The following is a 14,530-nucleotide window of genomic DNA, read 5'->3' on the forward strand; positions in this document are numbered from 1 at the left end:
TCTGTTTTTGTGCCAGTACCATGCTGTCTTTGTGATCACAGCTTTGTAGTACAGCTCGAAATCCGGCATTGTGATGCCCCCAGCTTTGTTTTTCCTTTTCAACACTTCCTTGGAAATTTGGGGCCTTTTCTGTTTCCATACAAATTTAAGGGCTGTTTGTTCCAGTTCTTTGAAAAATGTCCTCAGTACTTTGATCGGGATAGCATTGAAAGTGTAGATCGCTCTGGGTAGCATGGACATTTTAACTATGTTAATTCTTCCAATCCATGAGCATGGGATATTTTTCCATCTTTTTGTGTCTTCCTCAATGTCTTTCAAGAGTGATTTATAGTTTCTAGAATATAGATCCTTTACGTCTCTGGTGAATTTAATTCCAAGGTAACGTATGGTTTTTGGTGCTATTGTAAATGGGATGGATTCCATAATTTCTCTTTCTTCATTCTCGTTATTCATGTATACAAATGCACCTGACTTCTGAGCATTGATTTTGTATCCCTCCACATTACTGAATTGCTCTATAACTTCTAATAGTTTGGGGGTGGATCTTTTGGGTTTTCCATTAGAGTATCATGACATCTGCGAAGAGAGACATTTTGACTTCTTCTTTGCCCATTTGGGTATCTTTTACCCCTTTGTTGTCTGATTTCTGTTGCAAGGACTTCTAGTACTATGTTGAATGGTAATGGCGAGAGTGGGCATCCTTGTCGTGTTCCTGAACTTAAGGGAAAGGCTTCCAGCTTTTCCCCATTGAGAATAATATTTGTTGTACGTTTTTCATAGATGGTTTTTATGAGATTGAGGAATGTACCCTCTATTCCTCCACTCTGAAGGGTTTTAATCAGGAAAGGATTCTGTATTTTGACAAATGCTTTTTCTGCATCAATTGAGAGGATCATATGGTTCCTGAGACTTTTCTTGTTGATATGATGTACCACACTGATCAATTTGCAAATGTTCCACCACGCTTGCATCCCAGGGATAAATCCCACTTGGTCATGATGGATAATCCTTTTAATGTACTGTTGGATTCTGTTAGCAAGGATATTGTTGAGAATTTTGGCATCCATATTCATTAGGGAAATCAGTCTGTAATTCTCCTTTTTGATGGGTCTTTGCCTGGTTTGGGGATCAAGGTAATATTGGCCTCATAGAATGAGCTTGGTAGCTTTCCTTCTGTTTCTATTTTTTGAAATAGCTTTAGGAGAATAGGTATTAGTTCTTCTTTGAATGTTTGGTAGAATTCCCCAGGTAAACCATCTGGGCCTGGAGTTTTGTTAATTGGAAGGTTGTTTATCACTGACTCAAAGTCTTCATAATATAGTGGCCTGTTTAAGAAATCAATTTCTTCCTGTTTCAGTCTTGGTAGTTTATAGGTTTCCAGGTAGGCCTCCATCTCTTCCAGATTGCTTAATTTATTGGCATAGCTGTTGATAAAAGTTTCTAATAATCCTTCCAATTTCATTGGTGTTGGTTGTGACCTCTCCTTTTTCATTCATAATTTGATTAATTTGGGTCATTTCTCTTTTCTTTTGGAGAAGTCTTGCCAGAGGTCTGTCAATTCTATTAATTCTCTCAAGAACCAGCTTCTAGTTCTGTTGATCTGCTGTACTGTACTCCTGGTTTCTAATCCGTTGATCTCTGCTCTAATCTTGGTCACTGCTTCCTCGTGCGTGGATTAGGCCTGTCCTTGTGTTGCTGTTCCAGCTTCTTGAAGTGAGACTATAAAAACTGCATTTTAGATTTTTCTATTCTTTTGAGTGAGTCTTGGATGGCTATGTATTTTTCCCTTAAGACTGCATTTGCAGTATGCCATAGGTTTTGGACCCTTGTGTTTTCATTCCCGTTGGTCTCCATAATTGTTTAATTTGCTTTTTGATTTCCTGGTATACCGAATCATTCCTGAGCAAGATGGTTCTTAGTCTCCAAGTGTTTGAGTTTCTTCCAAATTTTTCCTTGTGGTTGAGTTCCACTTTCAAAGCGTTGTGGTCTGTGAATACGCAGGGAATAATTTCAGTCTTTTGGTATCGGTTGAGACATGTTTTGTGACGCAGAACATGGTCTGTTCTTGAGAATGTTCCATGGGCATTAGAATAGAATGAGTATTCTTTGGTTCTGAGGTGTAGTGTTCTATATATATCTATGAGGTCCAACTCGTCGAGTATGGCATTCAAACCCTTTGATTCTTTGCTTGGTTTTTGCAAGGGTGTTCTGTCTATTTCTGATAGTGGGGTATTGAGGTCCCCTACTGCTAATGTATTTTTAACTATATGTCTCTTTATTCTGGTTAAGAGTTGGCTTGTGTATCTTGCTGCTCCTCTGTTGGGGGCATATATATTTATAATTGTCATCTCCAATTGTTGGATACATCCCTTAAGAATAATATAGTGCCCTTCTGTCTCTCTAACTATAGTCTTTAGTTTAAAATCCATTCTATCAGATATGGGAATTGCTACCCCAACTTTCTTTTGAGGTCCATTTGCATGAAAGATGGTACTCCATCCCTTTACTTTCAGCCTGAATGTATCTTTAGATTCAAAATAAGTCTGTTGTAGACAGCAAATGGATGTTCATTTCTTTTTATCCAATCTGCAACCCTGTGCTGTTTTATGGGAGCATTTAAGCCATTCACGTTGAGACTGCTTACTGAGAGATATGATTTTAATGATGCCATGTTGCCATTAAAGTCTTTGTTTTATCGTTTGTGAGTTTCCGCTCTGTAGCACTCTTGGGGCCTTTTTACTTTTATAGAACCCCCCTTAATATCTCCTGTAAGGCTGGTTTCGTGGTTACGAAATTGGTTAATGACTGGCGATTCTGGAAGGTCTTTATTTCTCCATCAATTCTGAATGACAGCCTTGCTAGATAATGGATCCTTGGCTGAATGTTTTTCTCTGAAAGAGCTTTAAAAATGCCCCCGCAAGCCTTTTTCTCATTCCAGATCTCTGTAGACAGGTCTGATGTAATTCTGATACCTTTGCCTTGTACGTGAGAAATTTCTTTGCCCTGGCCGCTTTCAATACTGTATCCTTGGATCTAATATTTGCGAATTGCACTATGACGTGACGTGGCATAGGTTTGTTGTGGTTGAGCTTGGGAAGGGTCCTCTCTGCCTCTTGGACACAAATGTTTATTTCCCTTGCTAGATTAGGTAAGTTTCAGCTACAATTTGTTCAAATATCTCTTCTAGACCTCTGTTTTTCTCCACCCCCTCGGTGATGCGGATGATTCTGACATTGGATCGTTTCATAGAGTCAGTAATCTCCCGTAACCTCCATTTGTGGGCATGGTTTTTTTAAAGTCCAGCTCCTATTTTTGCTTTATCTTCTACTAACCCATCCTCCAATTCGCTAATACGTTCCTCTGCCTCATTTACCCTGGCCATTAAAGCTATTAGTTTTGAGTGTATTTGGCCCATAGAATTCTTTTTTCTGCCAGATCAGCTCTCATTTCTGCCCTTAGAGATTCTATATTCTCATTAACATTTTAGTTAATACTTTTTTCAAGTCTACACATCATCTTGACCATTGTTACTCTGAACTTTTTTCAAGTCTACACATCATCTTCCATATCCATTAGTTCTGTGGCAGAGGCCACAGACTCATTGTCTTTTCTTTGCTGGGGGAGATTTCTCCTTCTCGTCATTCTGATGAGAGTTTGCGGGGTTGTCCAGAGCCCAAATTATTGACCAGGGCCCAGGCTGTGCACCTTTGTTTTATAGGGATCTAAGGGATGTGGGCTTCTTGATTTTTTCAGCCTGCCTTCTGGAGAAGTGGCCTGCCATGCCAATACTCAGGCAACCCTGTTTGGGTAGGGTCTCCATGTCTCCTGCGAGGGGAATGGGGATGGGCACCGTGTGGGCTGGTGTTTCCAGGCTTTTGTTCTCTGGCGGCATTCCCTGGCGCTTTGCTGTGCCTCTTCTGAGGGACAGAGCAGCAGCGGCCAAATCTCAGCCTCTGTCTCAGAACAGAGGGATCACGGACCGTTCTCCACTGATGATCTGGCCACTTTAACTCTGTTTCTGTTTGTGCTGCTCAACCCTGTAGCATCCCAGGATGTGCACCCCATACCCGGTGTCCCAGCCCTCACTTCCAGGGCCCACACATCTCTGTCCTTTCTGTGCCAGCCACCAGCCGCCCCTGCGCACTCCCGGAGCTCCCGGTCTCAGTCTGGTTTCAGTCAGCACACCGGAGTTCCAAGAGAAGTCTGGTGGCGCGCACTCCCCGCTCACGGTACCAGTCTGTTTTCTCGTGGGTGCTGTCCGTGAGTCCGCCCGTTCCCCCATGCAGGTGGCTACTGCTTCCCAGCGCCCTAACGTGGTGGCTCCCTCCCCCCTCCATTTATCTTCCAATATCTGTGCGCGGTTTCATGGCTCCCCGCATCGTACCTCAATACTCAGCGCTGGAGATGCTCATTTGTAGTGATCCAGATGTATCTTCCTGCGTCTCAGGCTGATTCCATGGATGTTCAGGCAGGTCTGGTACCTATCCAACTCGACTCAGGGGAGCAGCTGGAAAAGGGGTCCCCTCCTCCTCCACCATCTTAACCCCTGGGAGTGGATTCTTTTGGGTTTTCCTTATAGAGTATCATGTGTTCTGCAAAGACAGACAGTTTGATTTCTTCTTTGCCGATTTAGATATCTTTTACCCCTTTGTTGTCTGATTGCTGTTGCAAGGACTTCTAGTAATATGTTGAATAATAGTGGCGAAAGAAGGCATCCTTGTCGTGTTCCTGCTATTAAGGGAAAGGCTTCCAGCTTTTCCCCATTGAGAATGATATTTGCTGTAGGCTTTTCATAGATGGATTTTCAGAGATTGAGGAATGTACCCTCTATTCCTACACTCGAATGGTTTTAATCAGCAAAGGATGCTGTATTTTGTCAAATGCTTTTTCTGCATCAATTGAGAGGATCATATGGTTCCTGAGTCTTTTCTTGTTGAATGTGATGTATCACACTGATAGATTTGTAAATGTTGAATCACCCTTGCATCCCAGGTATGAATCCCACTTGATCATGATGGATAATCATTTAATGTACTGTTGGATTCTATTAGCAAGGATCTAGTTGAGGATTTTGGCATCCATATTCATTGGGGAAATCAGTCTGTAATTCTCCTTTTTGAGGGGGTCTTTGCCTGTTTTTGGGGTCAAGGTAATATTGGCCTCATAGAATGAGTTTGGTAGCTTTCCTTCTGTTTCTATTTTTTGAAATAGCTTTAGGAGAATAGGTATTAGTTCTTCCTTGAATGTTTGGTAGAATTCCCCAGGAAAACTGTCCAGGCCTGGAGTTTTGTTATTTGGAAGGTTGTTTATCACTGACTCAATCTCTTCATAATTAATTGGTCTGTTTAAGAAATCTATTTCTTCCTGTTTCAGTGTTGGTAGTTTATAGGTTTCCAGGAAGGCCTCCATCTCTTCCAGATTGCTCAGTTTTGGGGCATATAGTTGTTGATAAAAATTTCTAATAATCCTTTCAATTTCAACGGTGTTGGTCGTGATCTCTCCTTTTTCATTCACAATTTTATTAATTTTGGTTTACAGGAAGGTCTCCATATTTTCCAGATTGTTTAATTTATTGGCATATAGCCGTTGATAATAGTTTCTAATAATCCTTCCAATTTCATTGGTGTTGGTTGTGACCTCTCCTTTTTCATTCGTAGTTTTAATAATTTGGATCCTTTCTGTATTCTTTTGGATAAGTCTTGCCAGTGGTCTGTCAATTTTATGGATATTCTCAAAAAACCAGTTTCTAGTCCTGTTGATTTGCTGTACTGTACTTCTGGTTTCTAATTCATTAATTTCTGCTCTAATTTTGGTCAACTGCTTGCTCGTGAGTGGATTAGGCCTGTCCCTCTGTTGCTGTTCCAGCTTCTTGAGGTAAGAATATCAAAACTGCATTTTAGATTTTTCTATTCTTTTGAGTGAGGCTTGGATGGCTATGTATTTCACCCTTAGGACTGCCTTTGCAGTATCCCATAGGTTTTGGACCGTTGTGTTTTCTTTCTCGTTGGTCTCCATAAATTGTTTAAATTGATTTTTGATTTCCTGGTTTATCGAGTCATTCTTGAGCAGGATGGTTCTTAGTCTCCAAGTGTTGAGTTTCTTCCAAATATTTCCTTGTGGTTGAGTTCCAATTTCAGAGTGTTGTGGTCTTAGAATATGCATGGGATTATTTCAATCTTTTGGTATTGGTTGAGACATGTTTTGTGTCCCAGAACATGGTCTATTCTTGAGAATGTTCCATGGGCATTAGAATAGATGAGTATTCTTTGGTTCTGGGGTGTACTGTTCTTTATATATCTATGAGGTCCAACTCATCAAGTATGGCATTCAAAGCCTTTGATTCTTTGCTTAGTTTTTGCCAGGGTGTTCTGTCTATTTCTGATAGTGGGGTGTTGAGGTCCCCTACTATTAATGTATTTTTATCTATTTGCCTCTTGATTCTGGTTAAGTGTTGGCTTGTGTATCTTGCTGCTCCCCTGTTGGGGGCATATATATTTATAATTGTCATATCCACTTCGTGGATACATCCTTTAAGAATAATATAGTCCCCTTCTCTGTCTCTCTCTATGGCCTCTAGTTTAAAATCCAATCTATTTGATATGAGAATTGCTACTCCAGCTTTCTTTTGAGGTCCATTTGCATGGTTGATGGTACTCCATCACCTTACTCTAAGTCTGAATGCATCTTTGGGTTCAAAATGAGTCTCTTGTAGACAGCAAATGGATGGGTCATGTCTTTTTATCCAATCTGCAACCCTGTGGCGTTTTATGGGAGCATTTAAGCCATTTACGTTGAGACTGCATACTGAGAGATATGATTTTAATGATGCCATGTCGCCAGTAAAATGTTTGTTTGTATCGGTTGTGAGTTTCCGCTCTGTATCACTCTTGGGCCTTTTTACCTTTATAGAACCCCCCTTAATATCTCCTGTAGGGCTGGTTTTGTGGTTACAAAATTGGTTAATGACTGGCGATTCTGGAAGGTCTTTATTTCTCCATCAATTCTGAATGACAGCCTTGCTGGATAAAGGATCCTTGGCTGCATGTTTTTCTCTGAAAGAGATTTAAAAATACCCCCACAACCCTTTCTCTTATTCCAGGTCTCTGTAGACAGGTCTGACGTAATTCTGATACCTTTGCCTTGTACGTGAGAAATTTCTTTGCCCTGGCCGCTTTCAATACTGTATCCTTGGATCTAATATTTGCGAATTGCACTATGACGTGACTTGGCATACGTTTGTCTTGGTTGATCTTTGTTGGGGTCCTCTCTGCCTCTTGGACACGAATGTTTGTTTCCCTTGCTAGATTAGGGAAGTTTGCAGCTACAACTTGTTCAAATATCTCTTCTAGACCTCTGTTTTTCTCCACCCCCTCAGGCATGCCGATGATTCTGACATTGGATCATTTCTTAGCATCAGTAATCTCCCGCAATCTACATTCGTGGGCATGGATTTTTTTAAGACCAGCTTCTATTTTCGTTTGTTCTTCTACTAACCCATCCTTCAATTCACTAATTCGTTCCCCTGCCTCGGTGACCCTGGCCATCAGAGCCTCTAGTTTTGACTGCATTTGGCTCATAGAATTTTTAATTTCTGTCAGATTTGCTCTCATTTCTGCCCTTAGGGATTCTATATTCTCAGTAACATTTTCGTTAATACTTTTTTCAAGTCTACTCATCATCTTTACCATTTTTGCTCTGAATTCCATTTCTGATAATTGGGTTATATCCATATCTATTATTTCTGTGGCAGAGGCCACAGACTCATTGTTTTTTCTTTGCTGATGGGGACTTCTCCTTCTCGTCATTCTGATGAGGAGAGATTGTGGGGTTATCCAGAGGCCAAATTATTGACTGGTAACCAGGCCGTGCGCCCTTGTTTTATAGAGATCTTAGGGATGTGGGCTTCTTCTTTAGATTTTATTTATTTATTTGAGAGAGAGAGACAGACAGTCAGCAAGAAAGGGAACCCAAGCAGAGGAGTGGGAGAGGAAAAAGCAGACTCCCAGCGGAGTAGCCCGATGAGGGACTGCTTTCTGGAATGCTGTGATCACGCCCTAATCCGAAGACAGGCCCTAATAACTGTGCCACCCAGGCGCCCCAGTTTGTGGGCTTCTTGATTTTTCATCCTGCCCTCTGGGGGAGGGGCCTGCCGCGCCTATACTCAGGAGCCCTGTTTGGGTAGAGTCTCCGTGTCCCCTGTGAGGGGGGATGGGGATGGGCACGTTGTGTGCCGGTATTTCCAGGCTTTTGTTCTCTGGCGGCTTTCCCTGTTGGTTTGCTGTGCCTCTTCTGAGAGTCAGAACAGCAGTGGCTGAAATTCAGCCTCTGTCACTGAACAGGGGGATTTCAGCCTGTTCTCCACTGATGTTCTGGCCACTTTAACTCTATTTCTGTTGGTGCTGCTCAACCCTGCAGCATCCCAGCCTCTCGCCCCACACCCAGCGTCCCAACCCTCACTTCCAGGGCCAGCACGTCTCTGTCCTTTGTGTTTCTAACACTGCCAGCCGCCAGCTGCCAGCCGCCCCACGTGCGCTCCCGGAGCTCCCAGTCTCAGTCTGCTCTCTCGCGGGTTCCCATCCACGAGTCTGCCCACCCCCCCCCATGCAGGTGGCTACTGCTTCCCAGTGCCCAAATGCGGTGGCTCCCTCCCCCTTCCATTTATCTTCCAATATCTGTGCGCGGTTTCCTGGCTTCCCACTTCGTACCTCTATACTCATCACTGGAGATGTTCATTTGTACAGATCCAGATGTATCTTCCTGCATCTCAGGCTGATTCCGTGGATGTTCAGGATGGTCTCGTACCTATCCAGCTCGACTCAGGGGACCAGCTGAAAAAGGGGTCCCCAAACCTTCGCCATCTTAACTCCACTCCCCGAAAGATCTTGGTTCTAACTCAAGCTGCAATATTTTGTACCCGTTTGGCTTTGACCTAAGCTTTATGAGCTTGAGTTTCCTTGTCTATGTAATGGGGATCATAGTATCTGTTCAAGAATAAGAAAAATGTATATACACTCTTACGACTGAGAAAAGTATATTTTTTTAATTAAAAGAAATTTTTTAAAGTAATGTAATATTTAAATATAAGATGTTCTATGAAAGAAAATTCCCATTTATTGGCATTTTGTTTATACCGAATTAATAGAATTTTAAGATATTCATTTATAGCATTTCATTTTACTAATTATCCATGATGTTTATCTTACATTTTAGCAGTAAATGTAGAAATGAAATCATTTTTGTGTGTGTGCCATTTCAGAGTCTCTTAATATGGTACCTAAAAATGTTATAACCATTAATTGGAACATTGATATCAGGATTCATTTTAGCACAGGAATAATCTTTGTTTTGTGTTATGTAAATAAACATGTATTTGAATAATAATTCTATCTTCATAATTTTATGTAAAATTAATACTGTTGTTTTTACTACTTTTTTTTAAAAAAAGATTTTATTTGTTTATTTGACAGAGATAGAGACAGCCAGCGAGAGAGGGAACACAAGCAGGGGGAGTGGGAGAGGAAGAAGCAGGCTCATAATGGAGGAGCCTGATGTGGGGCTCGATCCCATAACACCAGGATCACACCCTGAGCCGAAGGCAGACGCTTAACCGCTGTGCCATCCAGGCGCCCCTGTTTTTACTACTTTTAAGAATGTGTAAAATGAAAACTAGACCTTCTAACAACCTTTGAAATCAATAGATCTGTAGTCTAGGGAATTTAAAATCACGTTTATATTGGATTACTCAGTTAAAAAAAATTTTTTTTTGGTAAAGCATTACCATTGACTTGAATTTCTTTGAAAAATAAGGATTATATAGGTCTATATAGGCTTTTTGATGATCACTAGGAAAATTTAGAGCAGATATATCACTGATATCTATGCCTACATATATGTATATTTAAATGTGCATAGATCACATTAGTCATTTTTCATAGGTAATTCATTAATTCAGCATGAAATAACACTAATTAATTTGATCTTCAGTGGTTTATTCCAGAATGAGATTGCAGTGACTCTTAACAGATCTAAAAAAAGTAACTGGGAAGTTTCAATGTAATCTTAGTTATTTAAATAGGTAACTGGATGAAAATTTAAAAATAGGAATATTTCCATGAGAAAGTCAAAATAATTATTTCTAAACCCTGCTGAAGTTATTCTATGTCTTGAGGACATTTGCTAAAGGAGTATGACCTATTGCTTGTCTTTCTAATACCAGGTTTTCAGAGTCTCACCCTGTAGGTGGTTTGGTTCAAGCTCACATGGAACCCAGAATCCTACAGAGTCCTAGGACAGATCAGAGTAGCTGCTGATAGGAGATCTTCCTCTCCCTCCCCCACCACCTTATTTTTACCATATGTTATATGCCAGGCACTGTGGTAGCTGTAGAAAGATTTAAGAAGACAAAATTTTTTCCTTCTGTGAACTTATATGGTATGATGGAATAGATAGACACCAAAAGGTGATGTACAATCAATATTGTAGGGCTACTAAAGATATACTTTGGGTATGAAGATGTACAGAGGATGGGCACCTCAAACAGCCAGAGGGAGGAGGGCAAAGAAAGGTTCCTAGACCTGTGGGAGGAATTTGGGATGACTCTAGAAGGAGAAGTAGGAGTCTGCCAGGCAAAGAAGATGGTAGAGGAGGGAAGGTCTCCCTGGTAAGTGAAACTCATAAGCAAAGATACTAAATGGGGAACAGCTTGGAGTTTACTAGGAACCTACAGGTAGAGGCACTTCCTGATGTGCACTTTTGAATAGTTAATACTTTCTAAAGATGTTTTATCACCAATGGATACTCATTACTGCTTATTCAGGCTCCTACTAGATTAGTTATATTTAGTTCTTTATGTTGCACAAAAATAACACATCTATCTATTTGGAGTTGACATGGTAGAAAGGCTATGAGTCATTAGAATTATACACACCTGGGGTCATTTCCCAGCTCTGCCACCCTCTCACCATGTGACCAGGCCTAAGTTACTTAAACCATCGGAGCTTTCATTTCTTTATCCTTAAAACAGAGACAAAAATAGTAATGCTTTAAAGTTGAAGATTAAATGATATGTTTTTAAGATACTTGGGATAGTATGAGACCAAACTAGCTGCTCAATAGATGGCAACTGCCACTATTATATTGGTTGGTACAAATGTCAATTTGTATTTTGAAATATTAAATGAAATGTATTGGATTTTAGTAATCACAGCATAATAAAAATAGGATTTAATGTATCTAAGTTACTTAGACTGACATAATTAGTCTTTTTAGTCCTATTTTGCTTCTCTTTTAACAGGCAAAATCTCAAATATTATCCAATGTATTGGATGTTGCCCATCGATTTATCAAGGAAGTCAATCCAGATGAACCCAAAGGGGAGAATCATTCTACAAAAGAGATTAGTAAAAGTCAGAATAAACCCAGATTTCTTCTACAGGGGAGCAACTCTGGGGTAAGCTAAGGAAAACAGAGTAGATATTTTCTGTCGTACATGATCATGGAGACTGTCATTTATAGACTTAAATAGAGCTATAGAGTTTTGTAGATTATTTTATCACATTGTTGTTTAATATTTGTTTGTTTGTTTTATGACTTAAAAACATCCAGACTATAAAAATCCTTTTAAGGAGACTGGTTTGATTCCACTGAAGACTGGTTTTTTTTATGAATGATTATTTGACCATGTTGCTTTCTGGGCATTGGTACCATGTCAGGAAATGAATGAGTATTTGGGAGAAACATGAAAAAAAAATAACACAATGTAATATAACAATTTTATTTTAGTCAGGATTTCAGAGAGGCTAAAAATACAAAACCCTGCCAAATTGTTAGGGTTTTTTTTGGTTTTTTGTTTTTTTAGGTGACAGGCAATTTTATAGTTATTTAAAATTGAATTTACACCAAATTCTGGTCGTTATTCAGATTGACTATGGAACCCATGATGTGCTAGATAAGCTTTCATCAGCTCATGTCTATATTTTGTAATAGACTTGTTGTATTGATTCTTTAGCAAAAAAAATAAGCTTCCTCGAATTTTGATCTATGTAATAATCCTCATTCCTTTAGACGCCACTCACCTTTCCACTGTAGTTCAGAAATAGTAACAAACTTGGCCAAAGTCACACAACTTGTTACTTGGTGACAAGGTCAAGCTTGAACTTCAGTTTGTTGAGTTCCTAACCCATGCTCATGGAACAAAGAAAAAAACCTGCTTTTATGCTCATAGGATCTCTTTCCCCCAAAGAAACTGAATTGCTTGAATTGTCCAGGAAAGTTAGTGTTTTTACATGGATTTTACTTTCTGATCAAGCTGTCAAGGTGATTGTGAAGAATCCCTGAATGAGTTACAGCCTCATTATTATAATAGTAATATGTTGAAAACTGACTCTGTGCCAGACATGGTCCTACCTATTTTACATGTATTATCTCTTTCTGTCTTCTCTTAATTTTTCCTTACTTTTACCAGATAAGAGAATTGGTGACAAAGATCAGTTTTTATAAATTGCCCAAGGTAAAAATGAAGCTTAGATTTGAACTCAGACTTTATGACTCCAAATTATTTGCTTTTAGCCACTACACAGAGGCTGTGGTTTTAAGGGTTTCTCCTTCCTGCCTGCCATTTTATCTAATTTATCTTATCAATGAAAATAGTAATAAATCAACAGCTAACACTTGTTAAACACCTTACACTAGGCATTGTGCTTACTCCTTAATTGTCTTATCATATCCAATAATCACAATAACCATAAAAATTTTGTATTATTATTACTCTATTTAACAGATGACAAAGGCAGAGAGTAGCTTAGTAACCAGCCCTACTAGAAAGTTTACTCCTTTGCCTATGCTTTTAATCCCTACAATAAATGCTGCTTCTTGTACCCGTAGGTGACTGTATATGCTATATAGACTCTCTCTACTTGTCCTAACTTAAAAACTGTTAATTCAGTGGTTTCATCCAGCAGTGCACATCAGAACCCACTGGAAAACTGTTAAAGAAACACACATGACCGAATTCAGCCTCTCTTTGGGTGGGTCCACAGTTGTGGTTTTAACAACTGCTCAGTCACTGTGGTGTGAGTGTTCTGGTTGGATGTCATGCTGTCAACACTTACATGAGCACCTGTACTCAGTGCCAAAGAGCAGTGGCTCTCCAACTGTAATAAGTAAGCATCAGAAGCACTGGGTGAGTTTGTTAATATGTGTCCTTTCTTCTAGAAAGTGGGGATATTAAACCATATCTTGCAAAGATATCATGTGGCTTAGATGGATAATGAATATACAGCACTGGATTCCATGTGCTCTTTCAACTTTCCTAGTCCCTTCAGAACTGGGTAGAGTCAGGTTAGACTCTGAGTGGAAGTGGCATACGACATTTCTTGGCTCAAACATTGAAAAGCCGATGTCCAGTCCTCTGACTTTTCCTATCATGCCACTGCTGTGAGGAAGCCAAGTATTCCAAAAGCGTAGCTATAAAAGGCAGATGTCTTATATCTCTGATTCATTGGTTGGAAAGGAGCTGCTCTGGAGACCTGCTGGAGTCACTGCATACTTAAGCCATTTGGTATTGAGCACTGAGTTTTCAGTGCTTCTTCATTAGTGCTGCATACATCCGTACACACACTCACTCATATTGATTACTGGATACCTATAAATACTTGCCCACATACTTCTAAAACTCAGTATTTTCCTTTCCTTTCCTTTCCTTTCCTTTCCTTTCCTTTCCTTTCCTTTCCTTTCCTTTCTTTCTTTCTTTCTTTCTTTCTTTCTTTCTTTCTTTCTTTCTTTCTTTCTGAGAGAGAGCATGAGTGGAGGGGGGAAGGGCAATGGGAGAGGGAAAGAAAAAATCTTAAGCAGGCTCCATGCCCAGTGCAGAGCTCAACATGGGGTTCGATTCCATGACCCTGAGATTATGACCTGAGCCAAAATCAAGAGCTGGCCACTTAACCCCCTGAGACACCCAGGTACTCCTAAAACTCAGTATTTTCAAACCAGATTTACTCTCCTCCAAAAACCTATAGATGTCAGTATTGGTGACAGCCTATCTTCTTGCTTTCCAGGTGAGCCAAGAACCATTATTTTGTGTAGTCCTTTCTCTTCCTCCTCTGCACATCCAGTTGGTTACCATGTCTCATGCAGTCTACCATCTAAAAACTTGCTTGAATTTTTGGTCCCTTCTGTCATTGCTCTTCCAAATATGGAAATTAGCTTTTTCTTGAAGTGCAAAGGGTTCATAACACAGAACGTGGAGTTCATTCTCTCCCTTTCTAGAAATCAATAATAATTCCAGTTTTGTATGTATGCATTTCTTTATACAAATGCTAATGTTAAATGCTGCTCTGCAAATATGTTTTTATACTTAATAGTTTTGATACTCATATACATATGTTCTCTAGCCTTCTCATTCTATATAGTGGTTATAAAACATGCTATTTATTAGATATGAAATGACTTTAAAATATAAAAATTTATTTTTTTTTTAATTTTATTTTATTATATTGTGTTAATCACCATACAGTACATCCCCAGATTCCGG

At 39.7% G+C, this 14,530-nt stretch overlaps 1 protein-coding gene across 6 annotated transcripts in view; it reads left to right on the plus strand.

Moving 5' to 3' along the window:
• ZBBX (zinc finger B-box domain containing) overlaps positions 1-14,530 on the plus strand; it is a 148,370-nt gene that overhangs the window by 101,900 nt on the left and 31,940 nt on the right. For all 6 annotated transcript variants that reach the window (XM_034663459.1, XM_034663455.1, XM_034663466.1 and 3 more), the window contains one exon: positions 11,294-11,449. In XM_034663459.1, coding sequence (XP_034519350.1) covers positions 11,294-11,449 — 156 coding nt within the window. The remainder of the gene's footprint in view (positions 1-11,293; positions 11,450-14,530) is intronic.

This window comes from Ailuropoda melanoleuca, chromosome 1, assembly GCF_002007445.2.
Source record: "Ailuropoda melanoleuca isolate Jingjing chromosome 1, ASM200744v2, whole genome shotgun sequence".
NCBI classification, from domain to species: Eukaryota; Metazoa; Chordata; class Mammalia; order Carnivora; family Ursidae; genus Ailuropoda; species Ailuropoda melanoleuca.